Source organism: Aedes albopictus, chromosome 2, assembly GCF_035046485.1.
Source record: "Aedes albopictus strain Foshan chromosome 2, AalbF5, whole genome shotgun sequence".
NCBI classification, from domain to species: domain Eukaryota; kingdom Metazoa; phylum Arthropoda; class Insecta; order Diptera; family Culicidae; genus Aedes; species Aedes albopictus.
This window is the reverse complement of record NC_085137.1, coordinates 428899677-428922143: the sequence shown is the minus strand read 5'-3', so window position 1 is coordinate 428922143 and position 22467 is coordinate 428899677. Positions and strand designations below refer to the sequence as shown.

At 41.6% G+C, this 22467-nt stretch overlaps 1 protein-coding gene across 1 annotated transcript; it reads right to left on the bottom strand.

Annotated features, from left to right (window-relative positions):
- Positions 1 to 2565: 2565 nt before the first annotated feature.
- On the bottom strand, positions 2566 to 5710 carry LOC134287361 (DC-STAMP domain-containing protein 2-like). The gene is made up of 4 exons (XM_062849091.1): positions 5149 to 5710; positions 4614 to 5088; positions 2822 to 3769; positions 2566 to 2759 (listed from the first exon to the last, which is right to left on the bottom strand). The coding sequence occupies exons 1-4, from the start codon at positions 5675 to 5677 to the stop codon at positions 2738 to 2740; spliced, it is 1974 nt and encodes a 657-aa protein (XP_062705075.1). The 5' UTR covers positions 5678 to 5710; the 3' UTR covers positions 2566 to 2737.
- Between the last annotated feature and the right edge of the window lie 16757 nt (positions 5711 to 22467).

Sequence of the window (22467 nt, the reverse complement as noted above, 5' to 3'; positions counted from 1 at the left end):
TTCAAACGCACAAATCTCAAGAAGCATGCTTCACACTACAGTGCATTTCATTATTCTGTGCTTGCTCACTCGTCACAAGCTTAAAATAAGAAGATCAAGTGCGCTGGTTTTGTTTACGAAGAGATTTGTGCCCTCGAAATCGTGAGTAGGTGCCAAAGTCGGCCATTGTGACGGCCATTTTGGGATTCTAACAAGTCTGTCCTTAAAGTGGAGGCGATATGCGTACATTTTACATGCGCCTAAATGGAGGCATGCACGCATATGGCCTCCACTTTATCATCTTATGCAACATTCTATACGATTACTGGTTGACTGTAAAGTAGAGGTAATGTGGTAAAAATCGGAAACTTCAGCAGGCAAATATTAATTCCCTATCAGACATATTTTTAATTCATTGACAAATTCAAGGAAAATAATTTTTTACCTATGTAGGAAGTTCTTCCAGGTTGACCATTTTACAGCTCTGACTACAAAATTTACAAATGCAAAATGGTCAATAGATAATCTTATCAACCGTTGTTGATGTGCTCATAGTGAAGGGTGTGGAAACAATGATTAAGGACAAACGTCTTCAAATCCCGCTTCAACAGTGCATCAGAACTTCAAACGCACAAATCTCAAGAAGCAAGCTTCGGGGTGATACACAAATTATGTCACGCAAAAATCAACCTTTTTCAACCCCCCCTCCCCCCTATGTCACACTTTTTGTATGGGACCTCAATAGTTTTTGTAAGGGTCGTCACGTTCTGCAAAACCCCCCCTCCCCCCTATAAGCGTGACATAATTTGTGTACGGCCTCTTCAAACAACAGTGCATTTTATTATTCTGTTCTTGCTCACTTGTTATAAGCTTAAAATAAGAAGATCAGGTTCTCTGGATTTGTGTATAAAGAAATTTGTGCACTCGAAATCGTGAGTAGGTGCCAAAGTCGGCCATTGTGGCGGCCATTTTGGGATCCTAACAAGTCTGTCCTTAAGTGCCCCACACAATGCATACGTTTGCGTATGCGTGACAGTTGTTTGACACATTTCCCATGGAAAAACTGTCAAAAAAACGCAAACTTCAACCGAGCGGACGCTATGTGTTCCAGGTTTTAGTGACATTCACCTTGCGTGTCCTTCCCTTAGCAAGCGTCGGTGACAGCATTCCCCAGGTAACAATTTGATGCTGAACAAACGTTTCTCTAACTATTTTAAGGACAAACGTCTTGAAATCCCACTTGAACAGTGCATCAGAACTTCAGACGTACAAATCTCAAGAAGCAAGCTACAAACAACAGTGCATTTTATTTTTCTGTTCTTGTTCACTTGTAGTAAGCTTAAAATAAGAAGATCAGGTGCGCTGGTTTTGTTTACTAAGAGATTTGTGCGTTCGAAATCGTGAGTAGGTGCCAAAGTCGGCCATTTTGGGATTCTAACAAGTCTGTCATTAAATCAGCCTTCATTTGAATAAAAGCTGAGCACAAGAGGTACAATCCTTCAATCAGCTTCTAAACATCTAATTTTGGTGATTTTATTCAACCTTTAGCTGATTTGAGGTTCATTGGAAGGCTGATTCAAGGCTTAATATGCGCTTAATCAGTAATTAAATTAGTTGTAAGCAATAAACACCAATTGTTAATTGTGTAAAATAACACTTCCGTGAGCCTATTTTACCATTAGCTGCGTCTATTTCCAGAAGGAATGTATAAATTAATCTGTGGAAAACTGGGAATTAAACTCGGACCTGCTGATTTATAGTCACTCACCTTAGCACCTGCACCTCACACAATACATATCCTCGAAAACAAGTGTATTACTTGCTGTGTTTGAATAGTTAAGATCATAAGTTAAACTAAGTCTGTATTGAGGCTGAAGAAGCAATGTGGACTTCACGAAAACCATGCTTGGGTCAGCTGTCAAACATCATTTGATTAAAGGTTGAACAACAGATGATTAATTCTGCATGTTGGTGTATGTTTAGAAGCTGGTTACCCAGATGAATAATATTCTATTCAACTTGATATTCAGCCATCTATGTATTGCTGATTAACATTCACATACCCGCCCCCCGACAACTCATATTGAAAATGCTGACATTTCGTCAATTTTCATCCGATTTTTTTGAAGTCGCCCTTAATCGATCATAAATTGGTGCAAGTTTATTACACTCAAGTGGTCATGTATTATCCGGAACCATTCCGGAGATATTCCGGATTGTACTGTACAATCTGGAATATCTCAGAAATGGTTCCGGATATTGCATGGCTACTTGGCTGTATTAAACTTGCACCAATTTATGATCGATTCAGGGCGACTTCGAAAAAAATGGAAGAAAATTGACGAAATGCCAGCATTTCGTAAAAAGAGATGTTTTGGGGTCGGGTATGTGAAGGTTAAAGAGGTTTAACAAGCCATACTTCAGACCAATATTCAGCTGTCATTGTATTCAGCCATTGACACCATTAACCAGTTATTGTTCAGCTAATACTCTCACTGTTCAGCATTTATTGTTACTTGGGCATCATCATGAAGTGGGCAGTGTGATGCTACCTCTTTGAGGAGTGGAGCTTTGACGGAGCAAGTCGCCTGCATCCTAGATCCCGTATCATGCCAAGTGATTCTACTGTTGTTTGCTAAGATGGCTGGGAACGGACTGTTCCGCAATATTCACACATAGAACAGCCAACTAATATTCTAGAATTTTCCCGTTTTTTATTTTAAATTACCGAATATTTCGTCCAATTCATTTGAATACCTTACTCTTCCTCAGAGGAGTCCCTAAAATATAAATATCAAGCAGTTATTTAAATTAGCAGTACCTAAAAGTCAATCATACATACCTTTCGATTGACACATCGCTCTGGTTACTTGAATCAATCGGTTCGGAACAAATTGTACAAACATTTTGAATTTCCACAAAGCATTCGTAGCAGTATACTCCAACGCAGCCAGGTCGTAAACAGCTAACAGCCTCGTTTTCAGCAAGTCTTTCACTACAGAACACGCACCTTCTTCCACCGCCGCTAGTTCCCAAAATCTTGCGACAGATCCAGAACCGATTCGTTTTGGCTCTCAAAATGTCCATCCACTTTCTTGGTTTGGAACCATCTTTGCTCATTCCCACCTGGCGCCGTAGGATCTTGACAAAGGATTCCCTCTTCAGTAGAACGTCGTTGTACAACCATGTGGCTCTTTCCTTAGCCCGATCAGGGTAGTATGATCTCATGATCAGCTGTCGAACTCGAAGTCCATACGGTTCCAGCACTATACAAATCCAACAGAACAGCAGAAGCAGGCAGATCTGCAGATACCGAATAAAGTCAGGAGTTTTCGGATCTGGCGCACATTGTGCCGGATCCAAGATATCCACATGTTTCACCATTGGTTCAAAGGCCCCCACAATACCCCGGTACATATCGGCAACGATGCCGGATCCGCTGACTTCCAATGTGACCATTGGAGGTCGTTCAATGTCCGATTGTCTTAGCAGTACGTGACGAATCATCGCCAGGAGCCAGTAGAGGCAGTAATCGGCAGCCATTAGTCCTAGGATGTGGATCGAAGAAACGAACAGGAACACGGCGCTGCGGGCGATCCGTAGTTTTTCCTTGCGGATGAGGGTCATCGAAGTGAGGTGGATGTAGCGGTTACGTTCTTTGCGGGTCAGAGGCAGGATGGTGTCTCGGTTCAACGTCCGGCGGTGTTCATCAATGGCAATGAAGTCCCGGTTGATGTAGAAGTTGTCGAAACTGTCCTTGGTTAGGTACTTCATTTTGTACCTTACTGATCTGGAAAGGAAATTGAGGTTGAGCCAGGAAGAGTATTGAAACTAGATGATTTTGTTTCCCTAAGCAAAATGCAGTATACCAAATAGGGTTGTTTGGCGTAATTTTTTGAGGTCTAAGGTGAATGAGAACTGGTAAATTCTACTTCCGTTAGAACAGAACAAAACAGAACAGAACGGAATGAAGCGAGATTCCTGGAGGGATTCCTGGAGAAATCTCTGGATGAATTCCTGGAGGAATTCTTGGAGGAATCTCTTGAGGAATCTCTGGAGGAATTCCAGAGGAATTCCTGGAGGAACTCCTGGAAGAATCCCTGGAGAAATTCCTGGAAGAATCCATGGAGGAATTCCTGGATAAATCTCTGGAGGTATCCCTCTAGGTATCCCTGGAGGAATTCATGGAGGAATCCCTGGAGGAATTCCTAGAAGATCCCTGAAGGAATTTCCGGAGGAATCTCTGGGGGATTTCCTGGAGAAATCCCTGGAGGAATTTTTGGAGGAATCCCTGGAGGAATTCCTGGAGGAATCCCTGGAGGAACTCCTGGAGGAATCCCTGGAGGAACTCCTGGAGGAATCCCTGGAGGAACTCCTGGAGGAATCCCTGGAGGAATTCCTGGAGGAATCCCTGGAGGAATTCCTGGATGAATCCCTGGAGGAATCCCTGGAGGATTTCCTGGAGGAATCCCTGGAAGAATTCCTGGAGGAACCCCTGGAGGAATCCCTGAAGCAATTCCTGGAAGAAACCTTGATGACAGAGCACCATTCTGGAAAATGTAGTACCTTTATTATGTTTAACGTGTCAAAAGACATCATGCCAAACGACCTATTATCTGGCCAAATTATCTCACCTAATGACAACACAAACGAAACAGAAGCTCGAAACAATTGTAAAAATGTTGAACAGGGTGAACAGATGTCGAATTCGCTGATTGATCTCCTGCGTAATATCACTGACCACTTCCGCGAAATTTTTCGAAACATTCGTTTGAAACTCGAACGCATGATCAAAGTCCACCTTGACCCGAAACATAACCTGAATGTTGTGGATGAACTCTTGCAGTTTCTTCTCGATCGTTTCCACGATCTGATCGCTTGCGAAGTCGATCAACTCGCACATGTAGTCCACCACCTTGACGCTGTAGCACACTACCTTGGCCACGTGGGTTACTTCACACATGAAATCCACGACTCCCAGCCTCTGGCGACAGTCTTCCACTGCAGATTCCAACGATCGGATGCACTGATCGAAGGGCGTCCCATTTTTCTTGTTGCAAACGGCGGCAATGTTGCTCAACCATTTGTAACCGTCTTTGATGGTTTTCACTGTTAAATTGTAAGAATCGATATTAAGTTTGCTATCAATGTTTCTTCCATCAAACTTACAAATTCGTTTGACGAGCCTTAAAACATCCAAAAGTATCCGTTGAACCTTCATAAACGCCTTCTCCACCTCGTTCAGAATCACTCCGATCGCTTTCTTCATGGCCAAAAACGGAACCTTCACGGCCTGTAGGACATCATGCAGAGCCGACTTGAGCCGATCCTGGCTGCAGCTAAGTGCCCTTCCCATCACGTCCACGTTGGCGATCGTATTCCGGGCCGGACCGTTCATGGTCAACATGAAGACGTAGGCCACGGTTGTGGCGCGACCTCGCTTGCTCAATATCTGCGGGATCATCAGCAACGTTACGCACTGGAAGCTGGAGCTACAGCAGGATTGGATGGTGAAGAGGGTGCCCAAAATGGCCGTTACTATGCACGTGGTTCTTCGGCTGATGCCAAATTGGTGATGCAACAGTAGGTAGAGTGTTGCAGTTTTGAACAGGCCAAGCGCAAGGCCTATGGAGAATTTGTAGGATTTTCGACGTAATTTGGACCGTGAAGTTGAGCGGGATGGATGCCGGTGAGACATCTTGTGTCAAAAATGGGCTACTGTGTGATTTTTTTTATTCATAGGTATTTTTTTAGATTTGTGTTTATAGGGTTCTGTACCTACTATTTACTCAATGGCTGTTTGCAGTTCAGAAGGAATTTCTTGGTTTTTCTTGATGCATGGGAAATTCCTTGCCTTAATCGCCCAAGATGTACTTGTACAGGTGCAGGATAATGCGGTTATGATGAAGTTGAAGCAGAAAATAGAAAATGAGTTTGTGACCATTGTGATGTTGAAATAAACGATGCTTTGAAACCAACAATGAAGATCGTGGGAATCAATGAAGAAATGAACGAAGAAGAATAATTAAAAACAACATTGTAAGATAATTACGAAGCTATGGAGAATGTGAACCACTTAAAGCTGAAAAGAATTATCACAAAAGACAAGGATGTGATTGAAAATTATGATGCTATTATTGAGATTGACACAATAACTTTTCAGAAGGTAATGAAGCAAAAAAAGCTAATACAGTTGACGTTCGCTCGGTGCAAACGGTTTAACTGCAATGCTTTTTAAGTGCAAGTCCGCTAAGTGCAACAATTTTGCAGTTATCGCACCGCTATCCGTCAAAATCAAATGTCAACAACGATGCGATGTTTTTTGCATGCACTTTTGTTGCAGTGCGATGTTTTATAAATGCACATTGGCTGCATTCTGCAGCGACTGACAGTTCTTTGACGTCTGTCAGTTGTTGCAGTTATCGAATTTCATTCGGTAAGTGAAACGTAAACATGTTGCAGTTATCGAACGTCTACTGTATGTGGTTAGCATTGATGCCAAGTGGTAGACGCCCTAGACGTAGATCGGTGTTACAGATGTAGTGGCTTCAATCATAAAGTTGGGAAGTGTACGAAGAATGCAATTCGTCTGACGTGAAATGTATCAATTGTGTGAGATCAAACTTGAGTGCTAACAAACCTAACGAAACTAATCATCGTGTATGGAGCGACAGAGTCCTCTGTATTTGAAAATGAAAGAGCGAAAAAGACAATTAGTTGACTACAGTGAATAGCAATCACCGTTGTTGCAGGTGTTGTATGTTAATGTAGCAATATGTAGCCATACGGAAGAAGTTAGGCTACTGATTTTTGATTTTGTTCAACCATCTATTGGTTCAGCTTATATCAGTGCTATATCTATAGGCAGATATAGCACTGGAATAAGCTGAAAAGCGATTTGATCAAGATTATGATGTTGTTAGTGATCAGTCATTCTCCTGTATGAAGGGCCCAAAAGGGTTGTGCGGACCCGCAAGCAGAGATACTTGCGTGAAACCCGCGTCTGGGAGGAAAGAATCTCCTTTCAGCAAACAGAAATCTGAGAAACAGGAAGCACTACAAATATCATATTGATAACTCGTCCAATAAGCCGTAACATCTACTAATGATGCGTATTAGCGTGGGACACAAAAATACACACCAAAAATCGATTGAGGGTTTCAGCAAAATTTTGCTGAATTTTGCCGAGCTGAAAGTTTGAGTAAAAATTTTGCTGAAATTCATCAAAATTTGCTGATTTGTTCAGTAAACTCTGCTGATTACCAGTAACGTTTTGCTGAAATTCAGCAAACTTTGCTGACTGTTTAGCCAAAATTTTTGCTGGACTCTTCAGCTCGGCGTTTGCCTGGTTTTTCTGATTTTTTGCATGGGAAAATCTAAAAAAGCCGAGATGAACTAGCCTAGGGCTAAAAATCTCGTTAATACAGATAAAAAAAAAATCTAAAAATCGTCCAATTTTGGGGGGCAATACCATGCTTGCCCCCCCTAAGTTGGCGCCTATGTCGTGTTCGTAGTTGCGAAGAAAGGACAATTTACATGAATGACAGTCACTGTAGAAAGTTTCTGACAGTGAATCGCTCAAGAAATTTTTTGATTCCTTTTGAACACGAAACTGATTAAGTAGAATGAATTTTATAAAGGGACCATCGACTGACGCAAATGTCGGGTAGCGGGACAGAAATCTTTTAGAAAGCGTTTTGAAGAGGCCATCATAAACGGTATCTAGAAATATTCTTTTTGAGGTTGGAAAATTCTCGTCTGTAAAGGGTGTCCACGATGAAATTGGCACACAGAAAATATTGTATAACTTTTGATTGCGTTCGCCAAAATAGCTAATTTTTTACCATGAATAGTATATTATGTGTAGCGAATACCATAAAATTTTAGTAGGTCGATTGTCACTCGCGGCGCTGGTGTCGTTTTTGCTCCTGTTTGACGTTTGCTCACTACCGCCATCTAGTGGCGGCCCGACTAAACACAGTACGTTTAGCATTGGGCGATTACGTTTACAATCCTAGAAGCCCGCTTGGACGGAATCCTGGAGGAATTTCTGAGAAAATACATAGAGAAATACCCGGCGAAATTTCTAATGAAATCTCTGTGTGAACTATTGCAGGAATATCAGCAACAATCTGAAGAAAAATCTCTGAAGGTATCCTTGATGGATTTTCAAAGACTTTCTTAAGAAATCCTTGGAGTAATTGCTGGAAGAGAAATGTCTTATAGGGATATCTAAACAAATGTGAAGAAATTTAGGGAATTTTCATAACTCTTGAAAAATTTCAGAAACAATCCTAGAAATTCTTTAAAAAGCTTCTGAAAGTATTTTGAAGGAGTTCTTAATTTATGATTCTTGATAGGGGAGATTTTGTATTTTCGGCAGTTTTGTTCTCTTCGTCATGGGGGTTTTTCGAAAGCTGTTGAACTCAGAGTTGGCCTCAAATCCTTTCCAAACAAGCTGAATTATACGACCAAGTTTCAGGAAATTTGGCCGACAAAAACCCCTCATGACGAAGAGAAAAACCTGCCGATAATACCCATCGTCACCCTATATCCGCGAATCGTTAAAAAAAATCCATGAGGTAATTTTGAGAAGTTCATAGAGCATTCTAGATGAATGCTTCCAAAAATTTCTAGAGGCACTAAACTCATAGAGAATTTCTGTAAGAAACCCTAGGAGATTTTTTCTAGGAACTCGTGAAAGATTTTTTAAACGAATTCTCGGATGGATTTCAGCCATGGTCCATGGAAGAACTATCGAAAAATCTGTGAATTTTTATATCAAAGTAATGCTTGGAAAAATTTGTAAAGAAAGCGCTGGAGGAAAATCTGGGGATATATCTGATGAAATTATTGGTCGAATTTATGATAAAAGCCATGGGATTTTCTGAAAGAATCCCTTGAAATATTTGTGAAGAAACCCCTAGGGGAGTTTTCATAGGAATTCCTGCAGAAAATTCTCGAATGGATCTCACGCAACTTTAAAAATAATCCCTGGAGAAATTTCTAAGGAAACATCAGGAAAATATTATGACAGAAATTCAGATTTAAATAAAAATCTCTGGATCAATTACTAAAGTGAACCCCGGAGAAAGTTTTAGAATACATAAATACTTGGAAGATCGTTTGAGAGAATGTTCAAAGGAATTTCCGAAGGATTTTACGGAAAACAAACTAGAGAAGTCCCGAAAAATACGGTAAATCTCTAAAGGATTTTCTAAAGACATCCTTGGTGAAATTTCTGCAGAATCTCATACACAACTTTCTTGCACAACTCTTTGTGAAACTTCTCGAGGAATCCTTAGTGGAATTTGTGGAGAATTTGGAAGTTGCTGTGGAAATTTCTGTTGAAATCCTGTGAAGAATTTCCAAAGTTACTTCAGTACAAATTTTTGAAGGTACTTTTGAAATATTTTTCGAAAACCTCTGGAAGAGGCATCGTTGAAAGTTATATTAAAGAAATCGCTGAAGAAATTTCTAACTAAATGTCTAAAGAAACTTCCAAACGATTCTCTGAATGAATTTCTGCTCAAAAACGTAGATATTTTTTTTTTTTCAATTTCAGAAGTTAATCATGTAAGATGCTTTGAAAAAAATCTTTATGGAATTTGTAGAATTGGAGGAATTTCTTAGCAAATCCACGAAGAAAATTTCTGAATGAAACCAAGGGAGATTTTTTGAAAGAATTCGTGAGGGAATTTTTGGCCAATATACAATTTCCGAAAGAACGAAGATTTTTAAGAAGAATATCTTAAGAAATTTTTGGTAGATTTTCTGAAGGTATCTGCAATAGATTCTCCAAACGAATGCCTAGAGAAAATTCTGAATAAGTATCCAGAGGAATTTCTCCCTGGGCGAACTTCTCAAACAATCTCTGATATGATTTGGGAAAATAAATGACACTTTTGGAGGAACACAAGAAAGATTTTCTGAAATAATTTGTAACATGATGATTTAATTTGAAAAGTTTTCTTTCTAGACTGTCGTCATACAGTTGAAAATTCTGGGTTCACTTACTTTTACTTCTTCTTCTTCTACTTCTTAGAGCACTTCCACAGTTATTATTTTAAGGGCGTTCTTTGCCTGCTATTGCACAATGATACACTATGCCCAGGGAGTCGAGAAAATTTTCCCGACTGGAACAGGAATCGAACCTGCTGTCTTCAGATTGGCGATCCATAGCCTTAACCACTAGGCTAACTGGAGATCCACATAACGTTATTGTGCATGTCCATTGCTCAAAATATTGGCTTCATATTTTCGGAGACAAAATATTTCGATCGTAACAAGCTAGTGAGATAATGGTTTATTCATTATTTAGCGAAAGTTACTAATATATGCCAAACTTCCGAGCCTTTCATCGAAAACTCTGTTTTCATGCAGTTTTTATATGTTTTGGTACATTTTGGTATACAATTGAAAAACAAAGTAAACATTTTTACTTCGATTTTATGTAAAATTCGATTTCATAGACATTTTGAAAACTGAAATGTCCACTAAATCGAGGTATACCTGAACGAACATGCTTCCAGCAAAGTCATCACCCAAAACAACTACAGTTATGACCCGCTGGTTGGGGGCTTAATAGTTGGGTGACTTTTTAGTTGGGGCCCCGTTAGTTGAGCTGTCAGCCAACTAAAAAGTACCTGGATGTCATAATTCAATGTCAAACTGAAAATGACAACCAATCTGTAATTCCGAGGGGCGAGCTAATTAGTTTTTGGTTTCTCAAACTTTACTGATAATCGAAAAGAATTTATATTTCATATTTCTTAAAAGAAGAAAGAATATGTACAATTACTTCGAAACAAATGCAAAACATCGGCAATCTTTATTTTGTCGATCGTTGAAAGCGTTTTGTGCTTGCTTTTGGTCCGGGTGGTTTCATAAACATCTATATTTTCACTTCACCGACTAAAAATGAGTGAAAATAATTATTTCTCGCATTGGCCATATATTTATCTTGCAAAACGTATCAGTTTTGCTCTGTGAGTGAAACAAATTGAAAAATTTTCCTTTTTGATTTCAACCTAAACATGATTAAAAAAAACAATGAGCACGCCCCTTGTGCTGCTGTCACTTCACCCAACTAGCGAATCGAATTCGTTGGTTGGGTGGAGGTTGTGGCTCAACGAGCGGGTTCCGACTGTAAAAAGTTCCAGTCTTTTAATTTGTTCGGCACTTTCCCGATATGAACGTCAGCAATATCGCTGTTCCCGCCATGTGAGCCGAAAGGTCGGTTCCGGATTTGTTTACACGAGCTTTTTCGACGTAAAATATCGGTTAAGTGCTTTTCTGTTGTACCGCTCTTAACCTTTCGATATGGTACATTGGTACATACACGCTTTCTATTTACAGCACACACAGATGATAGTGAGAGGCAATTGATTCCGAATGGCATTTCTCCACCAACAAACACGTGGTGAAACCCTTTTCGGGTTGGCATTGTACCATGACTGAAACACTACACTAGTAAACTACATGTGAGATGATATAACTGATTGCTGGGAATGTGGCAGGCTAGAACACCGAACAAAAACGGGTTAAGTGCCTTCGTTGTTGAGCGTTGAGAGTATAGAATAAGCCCAAATGGTACGTGACTTATCGGGAACAAGTGTGCTCCTGATCGGCAGGCGTGCTGAGTATCCTGTTCTCATCCTCGTTCAACAACGAGTGCCTACACAATTTAGCCTAATGGCGCAGAAGGGAAACAAATAGGCAGCTGATACAGCAGTTATCCCTGCAGGCCTGAATGCGACATTGAACGTAATTTACGGCCAAACCAGAGTGACAATTGGTGTAGGAAAACTAGGTCATAAACAGGAGTGCTAATTGAGCATCAAGTATCACTATGAAATGCAGCTGCTTTTGAGTGGTGAAGATTGTAAAATTTATTATCTTGCGTTAAAACTAGGTTGATTTTTAAATTTCATTTTTTAAGGATTGCTTTAAAATGATTCATTCAGAAAATTCTTAAGGATTCCGGCAGGAATTTCTGCACAAATTTCTTCAGTGATACCTCCACGTATTCTTCCAGGTAATCCTCCAACGTCGGTCACGCCCAACGCTCGCCAGATCACGCTCCACCTGGTCCACCCATCGTGCTCTTTGCGCTCCACTTCTTCTTGTACCACCCGGATCAGTTACAAACACCAACTTTGCAGGGTTGTTGTCCGGCATTCTTGCAACATGCCCTGCCCACTGTATCAGTCCAGTTTTTGCCACTTTCAGCATGTTGAGTTCACCATAAATAGAGCGCAGCGAAGATCGCCCTTAACACGCGTCGCTCGAAAACTCCGAGTGCTTGCAGGTCCTCTTCGAGCATGGTCCATGTCTCGTGTCCGTAGAGAACCACCGGTCTTATTAGCGTTTTGTACATGGTGCATGTGGTGCGTGGGTGTATCTTTTTTTACCGCAGTTTCTTCTGGTGTCCGTAGTAGGCACGACTTTCACGAAGGTGCATCGCCTTCGAATTTCACGACTGGCATTGGTGTCAGCCGTCGGTAAGGATCCTATGTAGACGAATTCCTCCACCACCTCGAAAGTATCCCCGTCTATCGTAACATTACTACCCAGACGGATCCGGTCGTGTTCAGTTCCGCCTGCAAGCATGTACTTTGTTTTGGACGCATTCACCAACAGTCCAACCTTTGCTGCTTCGCGTTTCAGGCGGGTGTAGAGCTCTGTCACCGTTCCAAATGTTCTGGCAATAATGTCCATGTCTTCCGCCAAAGCACACAAATTGACCGGATTTTGTGAAAATCGTTCCCCGGCTATTGAGCCCGGCTCGTCGCATCACACCTTCCAGAGCGATGTTGAAGAGTAGGCATGAGAGACCTTGTCCCCGGCGAGATTCGAATGAACTGGATAGTTCACCCGAAACTCTTACGCAGTTTTGCACACCGTCCACTGTTGCTTTCATCAGTCTAGTCAGCTTCCCAGGAAAGCCGTTTTCGTCCATGATTCTCCATAGCTCTGCGTGGTCGATACTGTCGTATGCAGCTTTGAAGTCGATGAACAGGTGATGCGTTGGGTCCTGGTATTCACAACATTTCTGGAAAATTGCCGTACGGTGAAGATCTGGTCCGTTGTCGACCGGCCGGCCATGAAACCGGCTTGGTAACTTCCCACGAACTCATTTACTTTAGATGAAAGACGACGGAAGATAATCTGGGATAGCACTTTGTAGGCGGCATTCAAAATGGTGATCGCTCGAAAGTTCTCACACATCTGCTTGTTGCCTTTCCTGTGAATGGGGCAGATTATCCCTTCATTCCACTCTTCGGTGGCCAACTTTTCTGGACCCATCTTGATGAGTTCAGCTGCGAAACTATCCTTACCAGCTGCTTCGTTGTTTTTGGGCTGGTGAATGGCATCCTTAACTTCCCTCAGCGTGGGAGGTGGCTCATTTATTTCCTCTGCTTCATTAGCGTAGTCGTTTCCTCCATTGTCGTGGTTTCCCGCGCCTACGTTCTCCACGACATTCAGCTGCTTATCAAAGTGCTGCTTCCACCTTACGATCACCTCACGTTCGTCCGTCAAGAGCCCTCCGTCTTTATCCCTGCATATTTCGGCTCGCGACACGAAGCCGTTGCTGGATGCGTTGAGCTTCTGATAGAACTTCCGTGTTTCTTGGAAACGGCACACCATTTCTTCACACTCCGCTTCTTCCAGGCGGTGCTTTTTGTCCCGAAAGAGGCGGGTCTGCTGTTTCCGCTTCTGTTTGTATCGTTCCACGTTCTGTCGTGTCCCTTGTTGCAGCATTACCGCCCGCGCTGCGTTCTTCTTCTACAAAACCGTTCTGCACTCTTTGTCGAACCATTTGTTCCGTCGATTCCGTTCCACGTACCCGATGGTGCTCTCGGCTGCGTCGTTCATGACTGCTTTCACTGTACTCCAGCAGTCCTCTACAGAGGCCTCATCGAGCTCGCCCTCGTCTGGAAACGCGTCCTCGAGATTCTGTGCGTATGCTGAGGCGACATCCGGTTGTTTTAGTCGCTCTAGGTTGTACAGTGGCGGTCGCCGGTACCGTACATCGTTGATGACGGAGAGTTTTGGGCGCAGTTTGACCATCACTAGGTAGTGGTCGGAGTCGATGTTGGCGCCACGATAGGTCCTGACGTCGATAATGTCGGAGAAGTGCCGTCCGTCAATCAGAACGTGATCGATTTGAAATTCCGTCTGCTGTGGTGATCTTCAGGTGTAACGATAAGGGAGGCTGTGTTGGAAAAAGGTGCTACGTATGGCCATATTTTTGGAGGCGGCGAAATCAATGAGTCGTAGGCCGTTTTCGTTCGTTTGCTGGTAGGCGCTGAACTTACCAATCATCGGTTTGAATTCCTCCTCCTGGCCTACCTGAGCGTTTAAATCTCCTATGATGATCTTGACGTCAACGCTGGGAATATTCCATCCATGCCAGGAGACTTAAATGGCTCGAAAGATCTCACAGCCCTCTCAACCCTGGCCCGAGTGAAAGCTTCCTTTGCAACCATTATTGCGTCTTTTTTAGATCCAGAAACCCACGATTGGATCTCTTGTGGATCTGAGACAGCAATTCCAGTGTCTTGGTCGCCGATGCTCGACTCAGGGATTGAATCAGGGAAGTGGATCCTTAACAATTCGCTCAGTGTATCGCTAGGCTCTACAGTGAGCGAACCATCCGTCTTTCGGAGGCTACCCACACCATTGGAGTGGTCTTTTGAAAGAGTTTTTTGGAGTCTGACCACTACGGGTGTGTTCTCTATGCTTTCACACATTAGAATCCACGATTTCCGTTTGGCTGACCTTATTTCTTTGTTGTAGTTCGTCAGGGCCTTTCTGTATAGGCTCCAATCGCCGGTTCGCTTGGCACGGTTGAATTCCCTGCGCGCAGTTTTCCTATATAAGCTTCTCAAGAGTTTTATTCCACCATGGAACGTCTCTACTCGAACTAATTGATTTAGTTGGAAAGCTTTCTTGGTAGACGTTAAGGATTTTGTTTTTTTTTTTATGAATTTGGACGCATCTTCCAATTGTGTTATGGACTTGATGTGACTTTCTATGATGTACTCTTCGGATTGTAGGATTCCCAATCAGTTTTCTTGGGATCTTTAAACGTTTTTTTTCTATCGTTAGACCCCCTTCCCATTCGAAGATGATGTGTTTGTGGTCTGAAATTGATATTTCTTCAGAAACAAGCCAGTTTTATTATTTTATCAGAGATAGACCGACTACATAGAGTCAAGTCCAAAACTTCCTGACGAATGGAGTTTTCAAACGTGGGCTTGTCACCAACATTATCAATGTCAATGTTCTTGGAAGAGAGAAACTGTAACAGGTACTCACCTCTGGTGTTTATATTTGTACTTCCCCATACGGTGTGATGTGCATTTGCGTCACACCCTATGACGAAGGGGATGTTGTGTCGGTGGCTGTAGGCTACGAGCGCAGCTATTTCTGGAGGAGGGATTTCGTCCACGTCACTTAGGAAGTATGCCGAGACCATCAAGATCTCTCTACTCCCTCTAGCGAAAGGTACCTCCATCCTGACAGCTACGATGTTCCTTTTTATGAATTTTGAAATTGGAAAGTATTTACAGTTATTATGTAATAAAATAGCCGCTCTAGGAGAAAGCTGGCTGTCATCATATACCAACTTACATGAGTGTTGTGGATTACCTTATATTCTGGATTTACTGACCCATGGCTCTTGAATGAGGGCCACGGTTAGATTCTCTTTGGTGAACCTCCGACAGAGCACACCCGTGGCGCTCTCAGCATGGTGGAGGTTCACTTGCAGAACCTTAGTCGCCATTTCCGGGGTTCCCGCTTTTTTCCGGATGACGACTATCCGGCTTTGGATGTTGCGGATCATCAGGGTGTCGTTTGGTGTTACAGTTTGGGTTGTTTCTCTTCCCTGTAGCGACCTGGTCCGCCAGTTTCGCCTCTGTGGTCAAACTGTCGCTTTTGCACCCCCTTTGCCCTGTTTAGATACCTTTGGTTTGGTACCACTAGAGCAGGGGGTCGCATGTAAGCTTCGAGCTTTTCTTTTAGAGGCGGACTGACTTGCCTTTATGGTGCTTTTGGGGTGAGCTTTACTAACCTCGTCCAAACCGGAGGCTTCCTCAGATTGCTCTTGGGTCGGCCTTGCAGTCGGATTGGCGGTATCGGCAGTCGGTTGATCTGTAATCTTCCTTAGTAGGATTTCACCAAATCGGTAGTTGAGGGTGTATTTGGACTTCTTCAACTTTTCCATCGACGCACCCTCTACTGTGAAGATCCATTCGACATGAATGTCTTTCAGAATGGATCGTTTCACAATACGCCAATTAGTTGTTGTGATGTCATTTTGGCTTTCTATGAGAGCCTTTATTCGGTCGTCGTCAGAGCTGGAGCTTTGTGGGAAGAATGCTCGGATCATCTCTGGACGTGGAATCGCCACTTCGTCCATTGCCATCAGCTCTGCACCTTCCCAGGGTTTCATGGATGGGGATATTCTCTTTAACCACTCAGCAGTCTCTTGATCCTTACAGATTAGAACCATGTAACCGGACTTGTAGATGAGGTTGTTGAATTTGGGTTTTATTGGCTCGTTTCGTTGTTGAACTACTCTGAGCAGGAGTGCTTCTTGTAGAAGGTCTAGCTGGGCTGTAGTGAGTTGGACGGTGGGAAAGTCTTTGGGTATTATCCCGACCTTCACGCTTTTGGCCATATCACTGTAGCTGATACCAGCTGTTTTCCTCATGGGTGGGTTTTGTTGTCCAGACACGTTTTTCTGAGGCGCGCTGTTTGTGGACTGTTGGGCGCGCTCTCTCGGATCCAGATGGTGCTTCACCCTTTTTTGATTGGGGTCCTCTGTGGCGGATTTGTCTAGATCATTTCTCGGGCGTTTTGAGGAAGTGGGCTCGCTCTCCTTATTCAGGATTATGGACAAGGCCTCATTCCGGTCTTTTCCCTTCTCCCGGAGAGTTCTAAGCTGCTTCCTCTGCGAGCGTGTGAGTGTGGGGAATTTCTTACTCGGAGCCCCCTTGGCTTCCGTAGAACCCTTGTTATCTTCGGATCCTTTGCTACTTGCTAAAGATTCTTGGGGGTTGAAGACGATCCGTATACCATCATCTTCGTTATCTTCCATGTCCAGCAGGTTGGAGTCGGTCGATGAGGGGTGTTGTAGATCTGGATCAGCTTTGTCGAAACATGTGCTGCTCCGGGAGGTAGGCTTTGAGGGGCAGGATATTTCCATCTTCTCCTGCGAACTACTGAGTAGCTGGTCTTCGGTAAGGCCAAGCTGACTCAGAGTATTCTCCACTTCGCTCTCATACGACTGAGAGAGGTAGTCGTCACCTTGAAGGTTGTTTGTAGAATTTGTACTCATTTTTGGTCCCACGAGTAGCTAGGGAAATAAATGTCCGCCGCTCCAGTGCCCCGTCGTAGTACAGTAAGGGCCAGGGATTAGCGGCATGCACCGTACGATGCGAAAAAAGCGTGAGCTTCACACCGTTTTGCCGAGAGACAGAGTCGCATGAGTGAGAGCTTTCGTAAAAGTGCGAGAGACAAATTGCAGCACTAGCTCAACACGGAGAAATCAAACTACCTAATTTTTGGGACGATTTTACTCAAAGCTGAGTATATCGAATAAACTAGTTACTCAAAATTAGGTTGTTTTCCCTCTTTCCCTCACAAACAGAGATGCATCTACCCAACGGGGGTCCTTGAGCCCAATAAGCCAATTTTGGGTAAATGCAGGTTTACTCAAATTTGGGTTGAATGAGGGGGGGTCTTGGGTTGAATTTACCTACTCTTAAGTAAATGTTTTTGCTGGAGGTGAAGGCAATTTACCTAGTGTGAGTTTAATCGATTTACTCAAATTTGGCTTATTGGGCCGAACTATGGGATTGCGTCAAAAGAACTCAATTTTGGGTAGTTTGGCGGTTCCGTGTACGGCGCAGGGAGTAATGCACGGTGCTAGGGACTGTGCTTGTCACCAAACAGAAGAAATCACTTAATAAATTAATTGAAGAGTTTGTGTTTTCGGCAAAGTTGTTAAGCTTGTCGAGGGTTGACAAGTGATGGATCGTTTGATTTGAAATTTTCCCAATAATAATAAGCCAAGTGCAAAACACGGAGACAAGCACCGAGAGAGTGCATACGACAGTGCATGAGAGACAGGAGAGCTCCAGCGCGCGGCAAAGTAAACGAGCAACACACAACCGATTGCACGTACTCGTCTCCTTCTGGTTTGTGGTGCTGTCTCGCAGCAGCATGTGCAGCACGCAAAGAGTTTTGAGTCGCACCCTATCCCTGGAAGGGCTGCTTTCTGGGATGTTCGCCCTGGTGCACCCCAGGCTCCGTTCGCGGTTGAGCATGTTCAGAACCCCCTCAACCATTCAGCCCTCGGTACGAGTCGCATAACACCTTGGGATTGGGGTTTATCCATTTTTGCTTTACACGATGGCCATAAATAACAGCCATCGCAACCTTCCTCCTTTACCAGGGCTTAGGACCTGTAGCTCAAGTTCTCAATAGTTTCACGATCTTTCGGACATGCAACTACGGAAAACCATCATTGGTAGTGGAGTTAACCGCTTGCACTTAATTATAGTTTCACCGATTGCGCTGAAATTTTGCACAGTTCATATGGACCTGAAAGGGATCTAAAAACTCGACTGGAGCGAGGATTTATTTTTTCCACACAAGCGTGTCCCATGCTACTGGACATAGACTAGTAATCTCAATGGGATCTGAATTGCGCGAAATACCCAGCCTATACCGTGCCCATTTAGCAACGTGTGATTTCATCGAACTCAGGATCTTTTCATAAAGGAAATATTCATGACTATCCTAGGAATAGAGGATCTTAATGAACCTGCTGATACACGATTTTTAAGTGCAAAGTGGTCAATTGCCAAAGAAAGGTCTCAGTTAAAAAAATGTGAAAGTATTTACAGAAGCTACGAAACAGGCTCTGTCCTACACGGCACGTGACGTCAAAAACAGGAAGTAGATGTAGTAGAATCAGCTTCTTCGATAAAGGTGTCACATATAAGCAAACCGCCATTCCTACTTTTAAAGCATAAAAGCTGTTCGATTAAGAGCGGCTTCAGTAACACCTCAAACGAACTAAGTGCAGTTAGTCAGTGCCACTCCTCTATTGACTGCTCATAAAGTTTAAAGTGCCAACGTTCATTGACTGCCTGCCTATCTAGCCAGCTAGACTGTGTCTTTGCAAAGCACTACGTCTTTTAATTGTATCTCATTTGCATATTTCTACTTGGACAACTCTTCAGGCAAGACGGCGTGGCAAAATAACACGGCACCTATTTAGAAGTTATCTCGCCTTCGATTCTCCGTCACGCGCTTTTATAACACTTTATAACCCTCTATGGAATAATCAGCCTATAGCCTAGTTCAGCTCACATAGCCAGCCAGGATCCATTTGGCTGCGGTTTGGATTCGATTTAATTATTTGTCCAATCTCGAAAAAACCGACAAACAAACCGGCAAATACACAGTTCCTCCGACGACGACAGCCCCCAGCGCAATCAAGGGCAGGTCGGCATTGGCATTCTCTCAGACGAAGCGGTGTGGTGGCTGTCGAACAAACAAAACCCAGAGCAAGACCAATTAGGTGCACGCAAAATTTGCATTTATGGAAATGTTTGCCTTCTTGGGCTGCACTTTGTGACTCAGCTTTGGGAGACCGGGAAGGGCGGTTGCGGTTCTCTGGGGAGTGCACTGATTGAGGCAAGAGTGGAGAAAATTGGTCCTACCGGCAGGAACAACGGTCGTTGTCACTAGGTTTTGCACAACTCGGATGATAATGGATGGGGAATAGGGTGTCCCAAAATAGAAAAAGTGTCAAAAAGTTAACTTGCTCACCCTTAGAATGATAGATTAGGGTCCTAGCAACAATAGTTCCATACATGGAAACTCAATCAAGAAATATTTAGAGGTTGCACGCGTCGGTTTTATGAAAAATGGTCGATTTTTGGTATTTTTACCAACAAAATGCTAATATGAGTTGAAAAATAAAAGAAATAAAAGTCATCAATCAAAGTAAATCGTAGTTCTGGGTTCCACAAACAAAGTTTGGAGGGAGTTTAGTTCATCAAAGCTGATTTTATATATTTGGCAAAGGGTCAAATATAAAAAAATCGCGATTTTTCTCACCAAATTTTTCAAAAATGCTTAATTTATAAGGATTTCGAATTCTTTCCTGCGATTCACAATTCCCTTATTTTATAGCAAATTTTGTATGGATTATTTCGGGGAAGACAGTTTTGGGCTACCTCCTTCATGAGCTGAGATATCAGCATAATAATGATAACACAATCAACGAAAAAAATTGGATTTTCTTATGTTATTTGTTCTTGTTCATTAGTTTCTATGACTACCATGCAAAATAAAGCAAATAAAAAGTGTTTGACATGTTATGTTATGCAAGTACACATTTTTGAAGATTTTCATAAATAATTGGGTTACTCTGATAATTTTACATTGATTGTGCTTACCGGTTCAAAGAAAGACTCAAAAAGTGACTTGCTGCGAAATTTCAATAATATAATTGATTAATTGATTTGTCTTTATTTAAGAGACTTTCAGCCCTTGGCTGGTTCGTCTCTTTAAGGGACTGTTCATAAACCACGTAGACCAAAATTTGGCCATCGCAGACCCCCCCTCCCCCCTCGTGGACTTTTGTCCATACAAAAATTTTGAAATTTGTATGGAGCGTAGACTTTGGCCAGACCCCCCCCCCCTCCCCCCAAAAAGTCTACGTGGTTTATGAACGGCCCCTAATAATATAAGTGATCGCAAGTCAGACAATCAAATTCCATGTGTGAAGTTCTATGATATATTTTGAATGATGTATAGAACGCTCAACAATTTTTACCTTTTTTTTATTAAATAAATGTTGGTGCTCTTGTTAAGCGCTTGTTAAGCAATATAGTCTTAAAGTTTCAGCCAATCGTATAATTTAATAAAAATTCAAATATGTGCATGGAAATACAGGTATTTTTACGAATATGAGGATATTTTTTCTTCTTTTTAAATATTCGCGAATTTTAACTAAAGCTAATTCTTTACACAATATTAAGATCTATTATATAATTTGATTTCAAAAGCAAACCATTAGCACACATATTTGCAGCTTAGTTTGGAATTCAGAAAGCATCAGGATGTTTAGATTCCACTATTATTTATAAAAATACTACTTAGTGACTGGCCTACTGTTCAGTCTATGGGCCTACTATATTATAAGAGGTGTTAACCTAAGAAATGTCAATGTTAAAATCTTTTTTGCTGCGCAGCTTACTTGTTAAAACATAATTTTCAACCAAAATTACAAGTTTTGAATCGGTGGCTTGCTACTGCTATCTGATCAACAGATGAAATCTAAGAAAACAACATTATTTTCGTGTTCACAAAGCGGGTGTGAAAAGTTATGTTCAGCATACCTATGTAGATATAAAAAGCTGCCGTAATTCTGCAAAGTGACGTAAGCGACATTGATGGTTTTGGTCCATTTTTTGATTATTATGCATAAAACTCTTACTCATCCTCTAAGTTTCTTTCCATAGATGATAGATTACGACAGAGCGTTCATGATTAACAAAACATTTAATCATGATTAATCATTGATGATTAAAAATCCAATTTTGGTGATTATTGATTATGATTAATGATTAATTCGACTTTTAGGATGATTAAAGATTATGATTAATGATTAAAATTGGTTTTATCTGTGATTATTGATTATGATTAATGATTAAAAATGACTCATTGATTAAAAATCATGATTAATCATGATTAATCAATCACAAAAAAGGAAATGATTAAAGTATATTTATTGTTTAACATGTTTTTGAAGTTTCAAAAGTAAAAGGTAACTCTATCCGGGAGATTTTTCAAAAAAGAATCATAAATTATATTATTTAGAACAGCATTTGAACCAATTTAAATTGGATCGTATATTTTATACGATGAATCATTTTTGGTGATGAATGATTAATGATTGATTTATATTTTTTTTCATATGATTATGATTACTGATTAATAATTAGATTGCAAAAACAGTGTGATTAAGATTAATGATTATTGATTAAATGAGATTTTCTTTGTGATTATGATTAATGATTTTGATTAATCTTAATCATTAATCATTAATCATGATTAAATTTATGATTAATCATTAACGCTCTGGATTACGACTAGATCTTGCATTCTAATACAGCAGGCATACCACAAAGTTATTTTTACACCAGATATTATATGTAATATACCAAAAAATATCGACATTTTGAATGGCGCTTACGTCACTTTGCAGAATTACGGCAGAACGATGATTACCTCTCAAAACATTTACATATTGTTACTGTCATGCAGTATGAATCAGTAATGAACAAAGCAACCCAATAATTCCTGTAATTCTTCAAAAATGTACACTTGAACGTACTTTTATGTCAGACATTTGTCGTATGTTGTTTTAACTGCATGGTAGTCATGGAAACTAGT